Source organism: Corapipo altera, unplaced genomic scaffold (genome assembly GCF_003945725.1).
Source record: "Corapipo altera isolate COAL_440 unplaced genomic scaffold, ASM394572v1 1b, whole genome shotgun sequence".
In the NCBI taxonomy this organism is placed as follows: Eukaryota; Metazoa; Chordata; class Aves; order Passeriformes; family Pipridae; genus Corapipo; species Corapipo altera.
Genome location: NW_020884881.1, coordinates 10847140 through 10870446, shown reverse-complemented (window position 1 = coordinate 10870446; position 23307 = coordinate 10847140). Strand labels below are relative to the sequence as shown.

Sequence of the window (23307 nt, the reverse complement as noted above, 5' to 3'; positions counted from 1 at the left end):
CCGCCCGTCCCCCCGCGCCGCGGGCGTAGCGGCCCCGGCCCGCCCGCGCCGCGAGAGTGGGAGCTGCCCGTGAGCCCGCGGGGGCGGCTGCGGGTGCGCCTGCCGTGCCAGGTGAGCGTCCGCCCGCTGGACCCGCAGCGCTGGCCGGGCGCGGACCGTGTGCTCGTGGCCGTGAGCGGCGGGAGCCCCGCGCCCCGCGGGCGGGAGCGGGAGCCCGTGCGGGTGGAGCACGACGAGGCGCTGGGGCAGGTGGCGATCGTGGCGGACGGCGTGGACAGCAAGGCCGCCGTGGAGGTGCGGACGCCGGTGAAGTTCGGTGGGTGCGCAGGAGCCCCTGGGTGGGGTTCTCGGCGGGGGCTGGGCGGGCGCTGCTGCGGCTGGGAGCCGGTGTGCGGGCATGGCATCGTGCCCCCCCGAATTAGGGCGTTAAGAACGCCCCGGGTTTTCTGTTTATTGACTCCGTGGGTGTTTGGATATATGTTTTGGTTGTTTTCGATTTGCGGACCTCTTTTTGTCAGCAGTAGTTAGCGCTGAAGCTCCCGCTGGTGAGTGGTAGTTGCAGCACACTGTTTTTGCTCTGGCACCTGCTGCTCCAGAAAAGGCGTAACCTCGGCTCGGAGGCAGCATCCTCAGCATGTGCTGTGCACGCCTGCATTCCAAGGGCTGTTCCCGTTTATTTCCTATGGATTTGTGCAAGTAGAAGTGCTCAAAGCTAAACCAGAGCTCTGCAGGTTGTGCCCATACTTGTTAGAAGTCAGATTTAATCCTATTTAATCTATGGTACCTTTGTAACTCTAAGATATAACAACGTTGCAGCTATTTCCTTACCATGAGCACAACTTTTTATTTTTAATAAATAACGAACTCACAACCCAAAATGTATTTTAGGCAAAACAGGTGCCAAAAAAACCCCTCAAACAAACAAAATACCCCACATGAGTTACAAGGTTTAAAGCAGTCATCAGATTGCGAACTCTGTGTCATCTGTGACTTCTGTAGAACATGATACAGCAAAGACGTTTGGCACCTTTTATCTTATCTTGCTTTTCCCCCTTGTATTTTAGGGAAAATTCTGCTATGTGCTTTTTTTCCCTTGTTTTCTTTTAGAAGGACCTGAACTGTCTATAATTCAAACTGGAGAAGTGCCATGGGTTTGACATAACATCATTCTCACGTTTTCCAGCTGTACTCATCCCTATAACTTACTTTTTTTTTAACACTGTTTGTAACTGAAGGGGTGTTTTTTAAATATGTTTATTAAAACATATGGTCTGTTTTGTTTCCTAGCAACTAATACGGACACAGATATTTTGTAAATAAAATCAGGGCCATCTCACCCTTCCTACCCTCAGTGTGTTAGAATGGCTGTACTGATTTGTACCACAAGTCCAACTGCCCACTGTCCTTTCTCTGGTAGCAGTCAGAAACAGATGCTCAGGGAAGAGTAAGAGCAGAACAAACATAAATGACATTTCATCTAAATGTTCTCTTAGCTGTCAACTGTTTTCATCACAGGGTTTTCAGAGCCTGATACACTCAGCCCCTCAATGGATCTCTGTTCCGGGTGTCCCTGCACACATGTAAACAGTTTCAGAGTGAAAACTTCCTGGTGAACTCCCCGCCTCTTGCCACAGTCCCACAATTCCATTTCCTGCTTTTTTATCATTTTAGTAGGTGGTATTCCAAGGTCTTTCTGCAGTTCATCAGTGAATTTTTAACTAGTCTCAGTAATTTGGTTTCACTGATAAAATTTTTCAACCTTGCTATTTGTGCTAATTTCCAAATTGTTGTAGTGTTGAAGGTGGTGCATAGCTTATAGCTGAAAGACAATATAGAACTAAGGATATTGTTAAAGACATCTGAAAATCCAAGTTCATTCTCTTAAAGAGATCAGCTGTTACATCTATATTCATTGACTCTGTCACTGAACAGGACTCTCTTCTGCAAGGACTTGTAGTTTTGACTCTTCACTAATAATTTTCATTTACAATCTTAGTTTGTTTTTTTCCTCCCTTTTCATCCTCTGCTTGGCAAATGCAAGGGTTGCTTTGGCTTGTTTGTAGTACATTTATAGAGTCCATCCCAGAATTACTGAGAATCAAACAAACCTTTTTTTTTACCCTTCAATTCTCTGGTACCAGGTGTGTCTGCCCACTGTAGCTGTTAATCATTTAATATTTCAGTTTCTCCAGGATCTCCGAGTGACTATTATGAGTCAAATCTATCTGGGAAATAGAATTCGTTGTGTTAATATCTGGAGAATCTCAGGCTTCATAAAGAGTTTCAATGTGGGAAACCTTCCTAAAGGTCTCAATAATGAATCCTAATTGATGGGAAAAAATCATTTAGCTTTTGTCCTGTCTTTGAGATTCTTACTATATTCTGAATGCCAGCCAACACTGCAGGCCATCTTATGGTCTTGAAACAGTTTTTCTTAGTTTATAGGTTTCTAAGGTGTTCCACTTGGGTTTGTGGTAAGGTCATGCAGTTTGGGTTCCGTGGACAGTCTGTGTATTATAATGCCCTTCCACAAGTTGCTATTTGTCACCCCATAATTAGGATGATATTAGTATTGTCTATTCATGCTGTTATGCAAGCATATCTGGGGATATCTTTCCTAAAATGTAAAGTTGTTTTTTTTTACTCAGTGAAGTAGAATTGCTGCTTGCCAGTGAGGTTCTACTATGTGTCCTTTCACCTCTTACTTGTGCTTGAGTTGCTCTTCTTGTTTATTTAGAAAAGAATTATCCATTAAATATCATTGCATAAACAAAAGATCTTATCCCTTGTAAAAACACATCTCAAACCAGAAAGGAACTGTTGTTGCTCTGCCAAGACTTTGGCTTTTCTCTGGACTACCTTGAATGTGTGAGGAGGATGTTAACTCTGCTCTGCTTAGACCTTTTTGTCTGAACTCTTTTTGTCACTTACCTGTAAGAAGCTGAGAAGTTGATGTGAATGTCTTTACAGTGTTCTAGCTTCTTTCTTTATTTTGGAATTTAAGGCATTTCATAACAGCTTTCGCAATTTGGGCTGGAGCTTATCCAGGAAGCTCTAAGTCATCTAAAACGCCTCTCATAGTTTGAGACCCCTAAAATCCAATTCCTGAGTCCAAGCCCCCCCTCCCACATCTCACCCCAATGTGAGATGAGTTTTCCAGATACAAGACTCAATATGGGGGGAAAGGGTATTATATTACAATCACTATACAAATAAATATTACAGTACATTATATATACAATCTTAACTATCTCTCCTATGATAAATCAGTATTTACAATGGATCAGATCTATTCTCCCCCCAGTACAAGTCCAGAAGGGAAAAGGAAAGATCGTTTCCACTCTCAGGGCAGCAGCCTCTCTTCTTCCATGTAGCAGCTGTAGCTGGAGCGTTGTAGCTGGATCTCTTTCCAATACACACAAGGGGGGCATCTCCTCTCCCCCTCTTGGCCCTTTGACTCCAACGAAGATCTTGCCCGTGGACTGCCAGCAGGGACAAAACTCACTTCACCATGGGCATATCACAAAGTGCAGGGGCATCTTCGTGAAAGTCCCTTCCTCAGGGGATTTACCTCTGAGTCAGAACGTCTCGAGCAGCTTTCAGTTGAAAGTCTTTGCCTCAAGAGTTCTATCAGAGCTTCTGTGCTCTGTCTCAACTGCCAGCATGGCAGCAGCAGCGGGGGGGGGGGCCAAGGTCACCCCCTCTGCATTCCGTCCAGCCATCCTGGTCCAGCTCTGGGATGCCTGAGCTTCTTAGCTCCTCTCTCTCTGGTGCTGCTGTACTCCAAGACTCCTCTCAAATAGGAGTCCATCTCCTCCTCCTCTCTAGGAGGTCTCAGAGAGGTTTGGGGAATTTGTTTCAGTTCTTACCCCAAACTCTCTCTCTCTGTAGAGCTTAGTCCTGCTCTGTTGCTGGCTTTCTCTCTCTCCTTGCCGGAGTTCTCTCTGTGTTGCTGCATGCCATCTCTGCTGCATCTCCTTATCTCTTGGCTTTCAGCCGTAGCCTCCGTTCACTGCTGTCTCTGCCGCTGCTCCTGCTGCCCACTCACAGTGGAGAAAAACTCCCAGCTTTCCAGCTACAGATACTTGGCCCAGTCTAACACTGTTCCAAGTTCCTGCAGCCCCCCAGCTGGGGTTGGGGGGGGGGCCTAGCCCCCAACGAGACTCTGGACCCCTCTCCTTGTGGCTTCAGAACATGGCCACCTTTCCCCCCCAACAACTACCTCCTCCTTCTTTTCCAGTCTGGTTGTGATATGTTTGTATTTTGCAGGAGTGCTGATTGACTCAATTCCAAGGGACACCACCCCCTCAGGGGTTACCATTTCTTTAACTCCAGGGGGAAAACTTTTTTTCCCCCACCACAGCTCCTTAGAGCCTGAAGAACATGTGTGGAAGATGGTAGATGCTGAACTTGCTGAATTTGCAAGCAGTTTAGTAGGGCAAATACTAACAGATCCTCTATTTCTGTTTTAGTGTCTAGTTTTAAGGGCTGTATAGTATTCCAATATCATACATGATCTGATAATCCTCTGATTTGTTTAACCTTCATAGATTTTAGATGTCAATGAATTCCTCTCTAATCTAGTTTGTTTATTTTCCTTCAGGCCTCATATATATGTTATCTGTTTATTCCAGGAACAGTATAGACACATGGCTGTAGATTTGGAGCACATAGTGAGAACTCTGTGTCTTGGCATATTGAACTGCATGTGCTAATTAAACCTGAAGAACTTTGATTTCTGGTTAATGTACGTTGGCTGAGTACTCAGAAGTAAACTCAACTGAGGTCTTGTATAACCATAATTTGAGATTATTCTAGTGGTCTAGGGCTGCTGAGTCACTTAAAAATAATTTTTCAGTCTATTTCAAATATTGTAGCTTTCTATGTATTCTTTGAGGTTTGTGTGGCTAAAGTTGGCTTCAGTCCTAGTCTTTGCTAAGGAGGAATCAAACTGGCTATTTCTGTAGGTTTTGCACTGAAACAGATTGTATCCTGTTCCTTCTTGTTAAAATTCCATTGGCAATATTATCCAGTTTTTAACCTGCTTCTTTTTGGAGATGTCTATCACTTCTTGAGGAAGTCTGTGAGATAGGGGGACCCAATTCCTTGTCCACTAATTTTTGCTGTATCAAGGCTAGCAAAGTGCTGTGACTCTGCAGAGGATCAAAGTATATTTTCAGAAATCCCTGGTGTTTCTTAACAGCATGCTCATGAATTTCCACACTTCTGTGTCTTCTTTTAGCACCCATGTTTGATATAGCCAGGATTACACTACTAACCCACCTTTCAAATTATGGCCATAATATGTGCTACAGGATCAGAAGTTTAATAAAAACTTATTCTTGTAAAAGTCTAAGTAAGTTTGTATCATGACTAAACTGACTGCTCCCAAACCTTTTCCTTTTTGACAGAACCAATAAGGGCAAGAGAGTATCGAGCTGATTGAATTCAAAGATTTGCACAAGCAAACAGGCTTTTGGGAGTCCCTTCTCAGAAAGCAAAATAACAGGAGTCTTGGATGTAGATCCTCTGACGAACTGCACAGTTCTCCAGTGGGGAAATTGAGCAGTTTTGGGCAAGACAGCTTGTATTTCAAAAATAACATTGCTTTCTTTTTTAACTCTCCAGGTTTTTGCTGTGCAGGGACATGCTGTTTCAAATGTAGATATTTGGAGAGTGCTTCTGTTTGTATCTCTCTGGGAACTGTGTTTAAACAATCCAACTGCTCCCTGAGAAGTAAAACCTTATGTAAAAGTTTTGGCTAACCTTCAGAACCTGTGGATCAGCATTGATCAAAATGAAATAGCTCAGATATCACTCAGATATTTTTAGTCTAGTGAAACTGTTTAGGCTTTACCAACATAAAACCTTGTAGAGGTGGCCCTTGAGCCTCTAATGGTAGTCAGCAGTCCACTTGGCCTGGTTTTGTGCTTTTACATGCCTCAAAGTGTATCATAGAGTTTACTTAAAGAAATGTAGTTTGACTACAGTCTTGGTCACAGTATCTTTTTCTTGGAAGTCTTCTGTGAAGAGACTAAGAAAATAGTATCTGCAAATAAAACAACATTCTGAGAATTATCCAGTCCACCTCTTGTAGCCTTCTTTCTTAGGGAATTGTTACTTGTGAACAGTCTACATCCTTCACTAAATTTAACCTCTTTGCTTACTGGGGCAATAAGGTAACACGCAGCAAAGATGTTATGTGTTTTAGCTCTCTCCCTTGGGTTCTCCTGATTTGTCAGGTGGCAGAACTTTCATTTGTTGTTAATTGGAGCTCCCAGTCTCAGCTTCACGGTCTTCAAGCTTACTGTCAGCATGATTCCAGCACCTGTCCTGAGCAGTGGTGTGACAGTATTGATCTTCAGGCTCTGCTGGGTCACAGGTCTGACTTGGCAATCTCACTGGGGCAAAGCTGGTTATGCATACTCTGATTCTTCTTTTGATATTGCTGGTCACCTTAGTGGGCAGTGGAGCTGAAGGAAAGACTTTCACATGTGTTTAAGTGAAGGTTTATTTTCTTAAGAGAGTAGTGGGGCTCACTATCTCTCTTAGTCTTTCAGTTACGTATCTTGCAGCAAACACTTCTGAATCCTGTTTTCTTTTTCTTCTTTCTGCCTTCTATCCTTAGAAGAAGAAACCCACTTTTTTTTCCATTTCTGCCTTTACCTTTTGCCAATCTTCATGGTGATCATTAGTATAAATGATTATCAATATAGTCAGAATCCCCAGACCTAACATTGTCAAACTTCTTCACAGTTGCTTAGACTTGGGGATGAGCTCAAGTGGCAAAAAAAATGCTTTTGCTGCTTTATTATCTACAAGACCTAGTGATTTTTCTTTGTGGGAGCATGAACAGTAACAAGGTGAGGTGATTCAGACTAGAGGCAAACATGCCAGGGGAGTAAGTCAGCTTTCCAGAAGGCTGGGGAAGAATGACACATGCAAATGCTTCTATACCTAGTTTTGGGTTGTGCCACTGACTAGTTGAGCAGCACAGGCCTAAGCAAGGCCTGTGTGTTTATGCTGTTGAACCTTATTACTCTATATGTGATCTCAGGCAACCTACCAGTCTTCCACCCCAAAAACCCGTGTCAGGGTGCCCAAATGTCTCAGGAGAATTTCTAATACTCCTGAATTAGAACTGGTGACTAGGGTAGCTGTGAGATGGAGGTGGAATTGAAAAAGAAAAAAGATAAAACTTCACTAAGGGACCACACCCTGCTGATTCCTTTCCAGAGGTTATAGTCACTCTGCTACCTCAATGCTCTCTCCTGAAGCTGGAGGGCTTGTACCCAGGCTTACTGAACTTTCAGTGTCGATTGTTGATAGTGACTAGTCATGCAATTGGAAGTGCATGGTCAAACTTTGCAAGAAGGTTCTAAAGTAAGAAAGAAGCTGATTTTTTTCCCCTACTACATATAGTTACTATATGAAGTGATCAAACACTGTGTTAAAGAGATCTGACTTTCCTCATTCTGTTGCTAATTCTCTTTTAATTCTAGATTTGGATATCAAAACATCAGGGACTGGCTGTGTGAAGATTCAGAAAATAGAATGTGATAACTGCAAAATAGAAACGGAGAAGGGGACTAGTGTCTTGCAGTCAATAAAGGTACAGAGAACCCTCCCCCTCTTAGACAGTGTTTGAAAGGGGATTGTGTAGTGGAATATAGTATCAAAATCTAAATACCACTTTTGGAGCTGAGAAGTACTCTGATATTTCTCATTGTAACACTCATAGTATTGCTGTGTGTGTAGCACTTCACCTTTAATTATTGCATGCAATTATGACACAAAGTCCATGTATGTGTGATAGCCGAAGACAGCACAGTGACAGCAATAAGCCTGATCTCTGTCCACTCTGCCCCTCAAAGAAAAAAAATAGACTGGGATTTCCTGTCTAGAAGGTTAGTAGTTATGCTTGCTCAATCAAGACTTTGCAGCATGTTGCTGCTTTTTTCTGTGGATTTTTTTTTTTTTATAATTGATATATCAGTGCTATTGACAAACCCTTTAGGGTAATTTTCAATCAGGAGTTACACTTTATGTGTCTAAAATACCTGACTGAAATATATCTGATAAATACTGTATATATCAGAATCATGACCTTGTTGTTCTTCAAGGTTAAGACTTCAGTGTTGCTGACATAAGCTTTTGTAAAACTAATCACAGTTTATCTGACTTAGGTGCTACTTGGAATCAAATTGACTTGAAGATTTGGAATTTTACCTGCAGGAATTGATATAAATTCAAAAGAAGGACATTTCAAATATGACAATTTCGAAGTTTAAGTTTGGGGGTTTTTTTGAGATAGGAAAAATCAACATTTTTCTCTGCTGTGGTAAGAGATGATTTTATAACACACATGGGGGAAACTGAACCTAGGTGGAGATTTAATATACAACAGAGCTGGGTTTACTCCACCTTCAGTGAACTACAGACAACCTGTATCTTTCAGATTCTGTGTAATTTGCCATATTAGTCATGTGAAGGTAACGAAATCTAACAAAAAGTTAAAAACTATGTGTTGCCTGTCTAAAGATTTGGTTAAAAATTACTCTGTACAATAATGACAATAGCAGTGCATGAGAAACTACATAATATGAGGAAACAAGGTGTTTTTAACCAGCAATAATAACAGTAATCACAACCTGCCATCATATCAAGAAGTTTTCACAATGTCATGGAAAAAGTGGATATTGAGAAAAGACTGCTAACTAGTATCCTGGGAATCTTGTCTCATATGCAACCTGAGATGTGAAAAATCTTGAATTTTAAAAAATTGAGTCAGCTCTGTTTTTCTTGAGACTTCAAGTAACAGTGAAACAATATTCTGTAATGAACTGAAAAGAAGGCTGCAAAGTCACCAGTTTGAAGCTTTTGTGAATGGCTCCTCCATGGTCTCCCTATAGTTTAGATGAGCTTAGTGTTTCTTTTTTCTTCTGTCAGCTTTGAGCCTTGCTTGATTCGCAAAACTGCAAATGTAAAAATTGATTCTTCCTCTGTGTGTGTGCCTCTGTTTCCACTGATTTGGTGGCCACAGGAAGCTTCTTCGCTCCCTTAAGCCTCAGGTGAAAGGAAGAACTCTGTTCCAGAAGGCTTCTAGAATTTTGAAGTATCAGGAAAGAATGGCAGATTTCAACTGAAATTCTTTTTAAAACAAAGGTTTGTTAAATTACAAGGCTTTGGGTTTTTTTAACCTAAGTATTCTTTTGGGTTGTGAGTGGTGATCGCTTGTCTTTGTTCTGGTTATTGTGATGGCTTTAACAAACAATACTAGAGAAGATATGTTACCACTCTTGGGTTTTATTGACTCTGCAGTAGCGAGATGAAGGGTTTGAATTAAAATTGCAACCATACAGGTATTTGCAAGAGTAAACAGCTGTTCAGTTACAGTATCTCTTAGCCATACAGCCAGGCTTTAGTCTCACCTTGTTTTTAAGAAGTGCTGTAGTTCTAGCAAAGGGATTGCAACTCATTTTTTCTACTACAGCTTCAGGAATTATACTCTGTATTGTCAGTGAAGCAGAATCATTAGTAAGAAACAGAAGTATTAACCTTCACGATTTTTCCAAAACTACTAAAAACCTTATAGGCTAGATACTGTAGTGGAGCACAGGACCTCATTCTCCTTTAGGGAATATGCTTTACGGAGCAAACTGAAGTGACAGTGCCCTCTCCTGGATGGATTAAAACTGTTTAATATTGCTTGGCTGTCGTGGTGTTCACAAACCTCATTGACTAACAAAGCAGGAGACCCTTTCTTTACAGTAGAGAGCAAAAGATCAATGAATGACTTCAAATAAAAAAATCTGGTCGTGTGGGGATCGCTCAAGAGCACCAGCAAACATCACAACTGCTAATTCTCTTGTCATTGCTACAGACTGCAAGAAGTTGTTAGTATAACTTGTACCTCAAAAGTCATGCTGATTTTTGGTATACTCAGTGATGTCTTTACAAAAGACCTAGAGATTTCATATCTACTTTCCTTTGTCATGGATGCTAATGCTTCAACAGAAAAGATGAGTATTCAGTATGAGGTTTTTTAATGAATTTAGTCTGGCAATTTTGGTGTAGTAGGCATTACTCAGCCAATGAGATTTGTTGAGGGTTGCTTTACTGAGATTTTTTTCAGTGGCGTGGGGTTTTTTTATTTTTTAATTGACTAAAATCCAGTTCACCTGTCCCTTCCAAATCTCTAGGTCAACTGAGAACAGCAGTAATTCCAAAATACAATTATGAGATCTAGGTCTTCTTCAGAGTATGAATTATTGACAAATTCTTTATTGAGAAAGTGATACTGCTTCTTTTTAATTTTTTTTTCTCCTGCTTCTTATCACAGTCTATCAGCTTAGCAGTGACAAAGAGACCAGAGAGACCCTTTAATTTTGTTGCCATGTTCAGCAATTACTTCTGACTCTGTGACTGTGCTATTGATGACAAGAATTTCCAGGCGTCTCACACATCTTCAGTGGAAGACACTGAGTTCCCTCTTTATTCCCCTGTTCCTTCGTTCAACAGATAGTGAGAGTGTTTTTCTAGTTAAAACAAAAACGATGACAAAAAACCACCAACAAAAAAAAAAAACAACCACAACCACTCACCTGTATGGAAAATTAAGGGGAAAGGTGACTTGAGTTTGACTCCACGGGGAAAATAGAGAGCATGTAGTGACAGGACAAGGGGGAATGACCTCAAACTGAAAAAGAGTAGGTTTAGATTAGATATTAGAAAAGAATTCTTGACTGTGAGGGTGGTGAGACACCAGAACAGGTTGCCCAGAGAAGCTGTGGATGCTCCATCCCTGGAACTCTTCAAGGCCAGGTTGGATGGGACTTTGAGCAACCTGGTCCAGTGGAAGGTGTCCCTGCCCACAGCAGGGGGGTTGGAAGGAGCTGATCTTAAAGTTCCACCCAACCCAAACCATTCTATGAAATAAACAGCACATTTGGCAATCACTTGAGAAGAAACCTTCACAGTAAAATGGAAATTTGTCATCTAAGGTGGTTAATGTGGTACAACTTGAAAAACAAGAACTTGTTTTTTTAATTATGGTTATCCTAAGTGATGACTTTTTTTTAAACCTTTTTCAGAGCCATAAAATTGATATACGGACAAATGGTGGCAAAGTCATTGGTCTTGGAACGCTTTATGGAAATACAGATATTTGTGCAACAGAGAAGGGGGTAAGTAGGCACTAAAATGCTCTTCAATGGCTTATTCAGTTCGTCTCTTACAAAATTACTGAATTTGAGGAATATGCTAAAGAATATTTAATGATCCTCACTGGTTTGTCATTTCACTATTTCTTACATTTTTCTGTTAAGTTATCTTATGCTTGATTTGGATAAATAAACAGGCTCCACAGACAGAACAGGAATAAGCATGTGATCATTCCCTCAGCGCAGAGGTTGTGCTGACTGATGCAGCCCATCAGCTTTAATTATTTAGACCTTCACAACACTCTTAAACTTTCTCCTTGGGTGATATCCAGGCACTTGGATTCTGCAGTAGGCCCAGGAGTTTATTTTAGTGTCTCATGAATAGTGGCTTGATATTTGTACATGCTGTACACTTCCAGCATTATATGGTGGTAAGAATGGAGGAGTAGAAGGTTTTGCAGATTTCTTTGCATCTGAGGAAATGTAATCACATCTTGCTATGAGATGAAGAATCACAAACAGAAAAGTTTTGTAGAGAAGTAGCTTGCTTTTTTTCAGTAGGTGGCAGTATGAGACAAAACATAAGCTACTGTAATATGGTTTTGTTTCTTGACATAAGTAGTCCATTCTCCTTTATTTAAAATAATATAGAGCTAAACTCCCCTACATAATAGTAATGTTCTCTCACCCAGTGTTGTTTTCAGGCTCAGCTCGAATATTTAGGTATCATAATGTCCGTGCAACTGATTGCATTAGTAATCAATAGATCTGAAGCATTGCTGCATGAACGTGCAGAGCTGAGCCCAGTCTGGAAGCAGTTTGGATGTGTGGTCTGTCAGAATCAATAGGTATCCTTTAAACTAACAGTACTGGGAAGAATCAGGAAGAGTAGCTCTGTCTTGCCAAGGGTAACTGTCTGGGTAACTCTGTCTTGCCAAGGATACATTTGAGACCAACCCGTTAAGTTCTAGACATCCAAAATCATCTCTGAAGTGCCATTTGGCATTGTTGTACACCCTGTACCTTGGGTTCTGAGATCATATTCTCACTTACATAGAGCCAGCTGTGAGCTGTTCTTAATGTCCTGCTGTAAAATAAACAACTTGCCATTGGATTTTCCAAAAACCATCAATGCTAAATTATTTGTGTTTCCTTGTAGTGGGTGATAGACTGCCTTTTATGTAATTAATATAATAATTAAATTTGTATCTATGTGAAAATATAATTAATGAAGTTGCTTTGCTCTGAGCCTTTAAATACTTAAAAAAAATTTAACTCTTTTCAGACTCATTGTCCTTCTGAAACAATGAAACAAACTTTATACAAATTAAGTTGAAGTGTTTCTCTGTGTTCCTAAGTGTTTCTTTGTGATCATTACAGACTGCAGTATTTCTGTAGTCTGTAATATTACTAGAAGTCGCTCTCAGGGTTGTAAAGTTGCGGTAACTTGAGTGGAGTAAGGCATTTTAACAGGAATTCATAGTTATGGAACAATACTTGAGCTTATGTTTTTGAACTCACTAACAAACTTTGTAGTTAGGAAGGGCTGAGATTTCTTTTCGCAATTTCCCACTTCTGTTAATAATCAGTCAGTGTTGTGTCTCCTGTGTGTGTTTGCATGAGATGTTTCCTCCATCAGTTGCAGTCATCACTATGTAGTTATGGCTCTGTTTCCAGCCCCCTCCTGGAGGTGGACAGAGGAGAATGTGCTAAAAGGCACTAAACACTTGAAAAACTGAGAATATTTTTGAGGGGGAAGTTGGAGAATACCCTAGTAAGATGTTTGAGCAAGAATAGCACAAAAAGGAGGGCCAAGAACAGGAATATGTAGGGAAAGAGCTATATATGTCTTATTTAAACATAGCAGGATGCTAGTTTTCATCTTGAAAATGTGTTCAGGTGCAAAAACATTCTCAGTCTGATTTACAAAGATAGACTGACCCTTTTTTTTTAAAGGGTAAGAAACTAGGTGGGTCCCTTCCAACTCAGAATATCCTGTGATAATAAGGGGAGAAATGTTAACCTGAGCACATGGTCAGTCTCAGTAACTGCAACTCTCAAGGCTCTACTCTGAAGGGGAGGAATTTCTCCAGAAAACCTGATGGTTCAGTGGACAAAAATAATTAAATTTGTTTGACTGGGGAGTCATTAGCTAATCTGTGCCACGGGGGCTTTTCTATAACACTTATTTAGCAGTGCCAGACATATGTGTTCTGCTAAAAATCCACAAGAGTTAAATATATTTATTCTCAGTAAAAAGCAATCCTATTTTTTTCCACACTTTCCCTATCAAGAAGTACTTTTTTAGTCTTATACTTGATCAGTCTGACTTACCTCTTCCCTCACCTCCCTTCAGCTTTGTGCTATTCTGAAACAAATGCTCATGGTATTAGTAATTTTTGTTTTATTGTTTATTGTACCTTTTTATCTGGAGTCAAAACAACTGTTTTTATTACTGTACATTTTTAAGAAAGGTAGTTAAGACTGGTAAATAAGATGTGTTGGTATGTGAGATTGTTTATAATAAAGCACTTAATTTTTAAATAAGATGATTTATCTTAATAGAGTCAAAACTTGCATCCTATAGTAACAGATGTAACTTTTTTGAAGTTTCCTTTGCCTGTTTGGGAATGCCACAAGGCAGACAGTTTGTACCCAAACTATACAGATGTTGTTTTTTTTTCTCCCCCTTAGAGTGAGGCACACTTTATTTTTGTTGTGCTGATAGCAATGATGGCCCTGCTAAAATTGGAAATGTTCTTTGCAAGTCATTTAAGTCTTTTTAGAGCCAGTTTAGATCATAGAGACTAAAATGACAGTGGCTTTTCTTTTACTTGTTACTGTGTCCATGTGTCACAGCAGGTTTGCACTTTGCTATCCAGGGTGAGGGAGTAGTGGAGTAGTCTGGGGGAAAAATACTGAGGACATGTTTAAGGTCTCTGCTTATTAGGGTTATGTTAGAAGCATTGCAAGATGAAAGGCTGAATTGCTCTCCCTTTCAGTATTGACAAATTATACCTTAATATAATTGTTTTTTGTTTACTGTTCATGCTGCTTAGAACTATGCTACAGAATCTAAGCAATGCCTGCAGAGATTGTAGATATTGACTGTCAAGTATCTCTAATTCTAGCACAGCATTTTGATTTTCTTAAAGGTTGATATATCTTGATACATTCTTGGAGACCTAATTTGTATTGTAGCATCATGATACAAGTCTTAAGACAATAGTCCATTCTGTAATCTTATGACTTAGGGTGTAAAGACAGCATAAAGCTCAGTATGTATGGATTGGTAAGGCCACAGTATAATTTGGCTGTTATAGAGTTCATACTGCACCATCCTCTTCAGCTCACTTTTTGGGACACAATATACCATTGAGTTTGTGCAACACTAGTGACTATTTGTCAGAATACCTCTTGCTTCGTCCATAGCTTATAATTTATATAATCTAACACTGGAAGTGACAGCAGACTTATTACTTTATATTAACTTTTTTTCCACAGGGTGGCAATGCTAAAATGACAAGGAGGATTCAAAGATAATTTGAGTAAGCCACAGTTTAATCTAGAAGGCTGTGTATCATTTCATGTAATGAATAAGGATTTTGTGCATTTCACTGAAAGTCTGCGTAAGCAACATAAAACCAAATTGAATAGGGGTAAAGTATGAACTATTGTATGTCTCCATCATAGATCAAATTTAACTGAGAAAGAATAGACTTAAATTTCATATGGTTGTTGCATAAGCATGGGAATTGTTCTGGTTTTGTTCATATAGGTTTAGGTTATATCACATGACTTACTGCTATTTTTACATAGATAATCTCATCTGTCACCTTTTATTTCTCAAATCTATAGTGCAACTTTTGAAATTCTATCCTTTCTCTCCATTTCTGCTGAAAAGAAGTAGAAATGGATCTCTTATCCCTAGTTTTTCAAGGCTTTGTATGTCTTGAGGCTTAAGTCCAAGAAAGAAGCCTGAGTAACCTAGGTAATATGAACAATCATACTGAGAAAAGGAGCAACTGTGGCTCTTTTGCAAACCTTCACCAAAGCCACATCTTCAAAGTTAGCCAGTTAAAAATCTTTGTAAATAGCTGTATGTAACAAAGACAGTGGATGCTTCAGTTTGTGGTGACAGAAAACTCATCACCAATGCCCCAAGTTTCATAATGCTGTATGAATGTTCAGTCTTCATTACTGAAGTTATCTTTTTCTTACTTTTCAAAATTAAGTGTTTTTGTTTTTAAAAATTAAAGCAAGGCTTTTTTTTATTTGTTTATTACTATTTGGGTTCTTCATCTGAGTGATAGATGTGATAACTCACAGGAAGGTCATAAAGAATCATTTGTTATTTGATTAGAGCTCTTGGATGAAAAGGTTTTTTGTTTTGTCTACTGTAGCTTTTAACTGAAAACTTGATTCTAATTGTTCTGTGCCAGCAACTGCCTTCCATTTGTTTTGTGTCTTATATAGTGTTACTTCCCTCTGCCTTTTCAAACTGTGATGACAAGTTTTGCATTATGTTTATTTAAGTTTATTTCTCTTAGAGTGTGAATATAGAGAAGCTGCAAGGGACAACCATCAACATATCTACTGAAGATGGGCTGCTGAAAACTAAGTATCTCTATGCAGAATCGGCATCTCTCTCTTCAGTAGCTGGTGATATTATGCTGGGAAGTATTCATGGTAAGAAGGAAAATCTGTCACAAATTTAGCTACTTTGAAGGTGTTTTTGATGTTCACAGTAACAAATGGACTAATGCAATAGACTATCACTAAATCATAAAGTGTATGAACAAAACAATTCTATCTTTATTAAAGACTGAATTGATTTTTTTGCCACCTAGCAGACTGTGTTTATTTTTAAAAACAATTTTATGAGCACACTTGTAAAAAGTGTGTATTGTGGGAGAGAAACATCACATGTATTAACAACATCAAAATATTTTAAAATTCAGCAGTGAAAATTATACTAAAAGTTGTAAAGAGGCTTCTCTTCCCTCTCCCCATCTTTTTTTTTCTTCATAGAAGAATCCAATTGTAGAGCATCTACTAACAACTATCATAAAAGGTGATAGTAATTAGAAGTTTTTAGCAGAAATAGCCTCTGTGTGTGCTGGCACTTTATATTATTAATGGAATGGTGACAGTTCCTGTTCTTTGATTGGGGAAGAAGTCTCTAATCCATCCACCCTTTAATGTCTTTCACCTAGAACTGAAACTAACTACAGTCTTTTATTTAAACAGCAGTTGAGGTTCAAATGTCTTGTGGTTTTCTAATTGAACAAAACTTCCACTAAATTCTGACTGTGCTGTAATGTGCTTGTGGTGATTTAACATTGAGTTAAACAAACAGGAGAATGTACAAAGAGTGAAAATTACTCAGCTCAGCCTGAGTTCCAGATTTTCAGCTATAGACCTCAGAACAATTTGCTTCAATTTCTTAGCAATGTTATGTTGTCATCTCGCTTGAGAAATTCGTTTTGTCTCTTCCTTAAAGGAGCAACTCCTCTGTCCATTTATAATAAATGTAAGAATGGTTTCTAAAACAGTTAGGTAAAGTTTCTTTTGGTATGCATAGGCAGAAATAAATGGCTTTTTTTTCATGTTGTTATTGTATTTTTCTAACTTGTAGACTGTATTGTTACACTGTGATCAGTTTGTGAGCATGTTCATCTCTCTGTGAACCTCCAAAAGTTTGTTTTTATTTTCTTGGTACAAAAATGAAATCATAACTGCTGTAGCTAGTGACTTGCTTTCGTAGTAATGCTTCATTGTCATTTAGCTGAAGAACCGTGTGAAACCAAATAGAATTGTATCCAAATTATACAAACGTTTCTTATGTTAGTTCAGGATTGGTTTTGTGAACTCTCTACTAAATGGGTCTGGAACACCTAATGTTACTTTAGCTGTTTCTTTTAAAAACAGTTGCACATTAACATTTTCTTGGTAATTCTAGCCAATTTTCTCAGAAAAACACTTTCTGCAAAACATCATGCTCCTCAATCATGCTTTAATAGTATGAGCAAATGCTTTTAAAGTACACACACAAACGCATACTAATTAGTAGACAAGACAAACTCCTATTAAAAATTTCTGGTAGAAAAAAAATTATCACTTTCACTTATAGTTTTTGCTCATCAGGTAGCTCAGTTTTAGTAGTTGTTTTGTTTGTAAAACAGATTGTTTCTTGAGCAGCTAAACGCACAGTTTGCCTGTAGCTAACAATATGCTGATAGCTGGCATCAAATCAGCACATCTGTGCGCAAAACTAAGCTAGGTTTCATTGCCTTTGCTCTGAGAAAACTGAAGTTAGGGCAACGTAAACTTTACAAACCTGTCTGAGACAGTTTGTGGTTGAAACTCAGGCTGTACGATTGCAACACTGTCAGTGTTCAAGCTTTCTTAATTGCTCATTTGCATGCTTCATACTTTTATGAAAATGAGTAATGCATTGTTTTGAAGAAATTGATTTTGAGTAATTTTCGTTGGCTTCTGTAACATGAGAGGCGTCAGGTGCTATTGAGCTTTTGATTTGATGCTTGAAAAAGAAGTCTGATTCTGAGAAATTATCTACTTTTAGCCAAGAGACAGTAACACTACAGTGAAACTTCTCTACAAAGGGGCACATAGGAGGAAAAGGAAACCCCTCTTTGCAGCCAACTCTTGGATTGAGTTGCATTAACTATTTTATACATTAAATAGTTTCATCATGGCTAGGCTTCGTGAATGAACATTTGGGAAGGGCTCTACCCACACTTGCTACAAGCACATTGGTGGTAAAGAGGCCAATGCAAGATAAACGCGTCCGGTTGTAAAAGGCACAGTGGAAAGGCTCCTTAGGTGGTGTCGACAAGACACAATTCTTTGTGTGTTGTCTTTTCTCCTCAAGAGTGATCTTACGTGCTTTCTGAAAAGAAGCAGCAGCGTTATAGATAGTGTGTCTCCAGACCTCCCGTCTGGAGGCCAGAATGATGATGATATTAAATAGTTTAAGTTGAAGGAATTTGATATCTAGCCCAAACGAATGCTTTGAGTGTGCTCAATTGGAGCAAACTTGCTCATGGCCTTGTCTGATTGAGCTTTGAGTATTTTCAAGGCCAGAGTTTGCATGACCTTTCTGGGCATCATGTTCTGGTCCTGAATTATTCTTCTGGTATGGAAAAAAACCTTTTTTTAAATCAAAATTTCCATTATGACAATTATGACAATACTGTTGTTTGAAGTTTTACAGTGAAGGTTTACAGTGTTCATGGAGAAGCAAGGCTTGTAGATGATAGAAAATGTAACTATTTCTTCAGAAGCACCAAAAAACCAAAACACTAAACCACAGTGTTTAGTCTTCAGTATTCTGCTAAAACTATTATATCTTGGATGTCATAGTATTGCACCACAATGCTGAAGTCAGTTGGTTGTAATAATCAAACTAGTAATTACCTCTACTCAGGTCTTTCTCTCTTTGCCCTTGATGTGCCCAAGAAATATGAAGTTCAATGTTGGCCTTCACAGAACAATTACATGGCCAAAAGTGCACTTTGGGGCACTGTCTGTAGTCAGTGCAGGTCACAACACAGCAGGACGTTTCTGTGTGCTTTAAAATCAGCTTTTGTTCTAGCTAAATGTTTGAAGTGAGCTTTTCACACTAATATGTTGACATTTCCAAACATTAGTTTTATCTGCCATATAAGTCTGTGGTTAATAGGAGTTTGATTTCTACATGTTTAATATTTTTCAAGGACCTGCTTGTCAAAACAGAAAATAAAACACTCAGAAAAACAAAGAACAGTAATAATACTGTTCTGACAATAATCTACCTTCAGCTCCAGGAGAGTTGCTGGCTGACAAAACCCTAGGCCTTTTTGTAGGTTGTACTAAGTACTAATCATGATAAAATGGGGAAAAGGGTGGGATAATTATAGCATGCCTTTTCAAAAACATCAAAGAGTAAAGCCAAACACGTTTCAAGTTCATTGAAAAATGCTTTTGTTCCTGCTCTGATTTTCAGAACACGTAAGTATTTTGTACAGTGTGTGTTTGAAAAGATAAATATAAGACTGTTGATGATAGGCTGCTTTTCTAGCTTTCGGCCCACGAACCACTAAGAAAAATACAGGTCATATACAGTGGAATGCACTTAACCCTAGTGGTTGTTTACTACTGTGTAATTACAGAAAATAGGGCAGAGCTTGATCCACGTGCAATTTGGAAAAATCTGAGAACTGTGAATACTGTATATTACTAAATCGGACTCGATTACTGTCATCAACCTTATTCTTCATTCTGTCATCCTCTTGGGAGAATGAGAGAATGGCAGGAATGACATGGTGTGGTTTAGTTTTTAAATTAAAGCATTTTCTGAGAGATATTTATACATGGAACTGTGGAATCATCTACAATTTAGTTAGACTGTTAGTAGTATAGTGGCTTTTATGTTACAAGGTGTATCTGTCTTCCTTCTGGCTTCTCTTGATGATACAGGTAAAGAGGAAGAATATGTATTTTGAAATTAAGGCTGAAACACCAATACCTGTTCAAAGTTATGCAAGTTCAGTAGGAGACCCTTCTACATTTTGTGCCTTTACACACTTTTTTTTGATGTTCTCTAGTTTGTCCAATGTACTCAGACCTCACTGAAGTCAATGGAAAGCATTGATCGTGAGTTGTCATGCACATAAGAATAAGTTTGGAGGGAGTAGGTAACGTTCAGTGGGTCCAGGAAGTAGACTTTGAAGATAAAGCACAAAATTCCCTCTGGGGGAGATGGATGGGGTATACCTTTATAAAAGAGGAAAATAGAAACTGTTTATATTACTCATCCTGTTGAATTACTTAAATGATGCATAGTGCTGTTGCAGGCATCAGAGCAACAGGAAAAAAAAAATCGCCCCAAATAAAGTAAGGAAATACTGTGCATTAGCCTTGCAATACCTCTCTGCTTTTTTCTCCCTCACATCCAGGCTGTGCCTAGCTTTACTCAGTGTTTTTCTTGGCTGGAATCACTTTGTTGCTAGCCACATATAATGAGATTTTTGTTTGTAAAGCAATAATATAGAAAATAATTAAATTATGAATATGTTTAAATAGTATAGTTTTAACATTTTTTCCCCTTTTCTTTTCATAATAGGTAACACCACCCTTCAGACCAAAACAGGGAGTATCACAGTAGGTATGTTCCACCATCTCTCTATCTCTTGCTCCTCCCTTCTCCTTTCTAAAACCTAAATATTCACAGGGAAAGTAAAAAAAGAGGTGATTTGGCACAAATGTTTTTACCCTCTTTTCTTTTTAGGAGTAGCCCTGATAGCTGTGTAGCTGAATGAGATCCTTTCCAAACTTTACTGTCAGCCTTTTGTAGTTGGGCAAGGCACACTGTCTCACTTTTGACACCCAGTACTCTCTGGGCTTTGCACAAGTTAAACTGAGTCTGTGTCACCTTTTAGATTAAGGTGGGATAAAAAGACATGAGAAAACACTAAGTGTACATCAAATGCAGTTGTGCCTTTAAATTAGTTTTCTATCTTATTGATATCAATGATTAGCTATCTTTAATTTTTATATCAGGAAGTAATAGTCATTGATATATTACAAATTCAGGGGCTGGGGGGGAAGGCTTGTGATACTTTCAACACTTCCAAACTATCATGCTAATTGTTTTACCTTCAGAAGTGAAAACTGCTCATAAACTTTCTTTTGTAAATTTGGGCATTTATACAACAGAATAACTCAGAGTTATCAATTATGGAATACATTATATCAGTGCATTTTATAACAAATAAACACAAGATGAGAAACTGAAATTCTGGTTATTACTATGGCAGAAAATTGAAGTAAAGTAGTTGTGGACAAAGCTCAATGTCCTTCGAATGTCTGTAGAAAGATTTCCCCTTCTGTCAGTGAACTTCCTTATGGGTCCAAATCTCAAAGACTTCTGATGATGGTGTTAACTGTAGTCCCTCACTAAGCATTGTTCAGGGACAATCTGTACCGTTACAACTCTTCTTATGTTTCTAAGCAACCTGTATTAACATTCCTGGGGAATGAATGCCATACACATTCTTATGAGTTAGTCGTTAAACCACAGAATTAACTCGAGCTTGATAGTCTGTTTTTCCTTCTCTTAAATAAACTCACAGAGTATGAAGTGTGATTAAATAAAGGCTTCTTAACACAGGAGGTAGCTTTTTCCATCAAAACAGATGATGATATTTTCCTTAACTAACCAGGTTCAGTTTAAACATTAAGACACATCTGACAGTTGGAAGAAACCTTATTTTTCAGATTTCAGTTCTGAAAGCATTAGTTAGACTTAATCTTTTCCTAAAGTATTAAATATCCTTTAGTATTTTTATGGATTTTTTCAAAGGTAAAAGACTTTTAAGATCCAGGGGATTCAACTCTAAAAATGTGAGAAAGAAAATGTAAGGTTTTAAGTGAAAGGTTTTTGTACATGAGGCATTTACACTCAAGATAGCTTGTTGAATTGCCAGAGACCTGACAGGGATTTGCTGATAAAAACAGGAAGAACAACTCAGATCTTCCAGCTTCCTTGGTTGGGTTAGGATTGGGTTAGGTTGTAGTTATCTGTTTCACGAGAGGCAGGATTTTATCAGTTATCTGAAAAAATGCACTAATCTCTAGGTTTTTTGAGTGTCCATGTTTTTGAGAGATTTATTTATGAGTCGGACTTGAGTTGAGAATGCTGGACTTCTTTTCAAAATATTTTTGGGAAATTACAAGTGACTATTTACAGTTTCTTATTGTTGTATAATTCTGCATTAAAACAGAAAACCAATGCTGTTGTCTTTCAATCTCTTTAATTTTTTGCTTTTATCTATTTATAAAGTAGTTTGATTTGGAAATTTATTTTGATATGACTTCTTTGTGTAAAAGTATTTTTATTTTTTTAAAATATTATCTAAAATTCAGTCCAATTTTAATCATCCAGCATGTGGCAGTATTTCACACTGGCATCATTAAATTATGAAAATAGGGATTATTCCTTTTTTTTCTATACTGTGAGCATTTTTGGTCACTGACAAACCATTTTCCAACTCTATACTAGAAGCCTACTTCTAACAGTTGTTTGAGTTTTGAATGACTTGTTAATTTAAAACAATCAGACCTGTTTTTACTTCTAGTTTGTTACTACTTAAAATAGTAATTAGAAACCTGAATTATCTTAGGGAGTAATGGAGTTGTAGTACTTTCTTTTTAGAACTTGCTTAATCTTCTAAATTTTTATTCAGTAAATTCATAGGAATGCTGAAGTTGGAAGAGACATCAGAAAGTTGCAGAATTGTCAAGTGATTGAGGTTGGAAGACACTTGTGGAGGTCATTTTGTCCTGCCCCCCTGCACATGGGAAAGGTGTTCCATGCCCTGACTATGTTCGTATTTCTCAGTCCAGTTACTGATATCTCCCTTCTCTTGGGAGCTCCAACACTGGTTGCTGTATTCTGAGTGTGGTTTAATAAGTGTAGAGTAGAGGGAAATAATCCCTTCCCTTTGTACACTGGCCATGCTCCAGATAATACTGCCAAGTTGCACTTATTTTCTGCCAGGGCACACCACTGGCTCACATTCAGTCCTGCTAGAATTTGCTTATTTCTCAATGTTATTGGTATGGTCTGATTGTGTATTCTGTACTCTGCTGCCAAGCTAAGTTTTCCCCTTCCAGCTCAAAAGACCCATTGCTTTTTCTTACTGAAGTACTTGTGTTTAACCCAATTATGCATTGAAGAAATTAGTCTTCTGTGTTTGGTATAGTCAAATGATAAAACTTATGGTGGTTGTTTCATTTCAGAGGAGAGGAAACAACCTTAACCAGTTTATGGGCAGCAAGGATTACTATGGCAAGGAAAACTCTATATTAAGCTCACAGAAATTCTAATTAGTTTTTTACAAATACATCAGTGTCAATTACCCTTACTCTGCTAATTTCTTTCTTTAGTAACCTAGTCTAGACAACCTGAAGGCTTCAGTGTCTTGCTGTGATGTTCACTGTCTTAAATCAACCAAAACCCAACAATTAAGAACCTTCTCGAAGACAAACCTTTGAGTAAAGTCCTGACATGAAAATGAACTGAGGTGTCCTGAGATCCTCCATGGTGATGAGAGTCATTGTAGGACAATTCCCTAGTACA

The 23307-nt window shown here is 38.5% G+C and overlaps 1 protein-coding gene across 1 annotated transcript in view; it reads left to right on the top strand.

Annotated features, from left to right (window-relative positions):
• Nucleotides 1-21: 21 nt before the first annotated feature.
• FAM185A (family with sequence similarity 185 member A) overlaps nt 22-23307 on the top strand; it is a gene marked incomplete at its 5' end in the record, with an annotated part of 41410 nt that continues 18124 nt past the window's right edge. Inside the window, 5 exons of the mRNA XM_027639995.1 lie at nt 22-316; nt 7503-7612; nt 11094-11186; nt 15713-15851; nt 20290-20331. Coding sequence (XP_027495796.1) covers nt 22-316; nt 7503-7612; nt 11094-11186; nt 15713-15851; nt 20290-20331 — 679 coding nt within the window. The remainder of the gene's footprint in view (nt 317-7502; nt 7613-11093; nt 11187-15712; nt 15852-20289; nt 20332-23307) is intronic.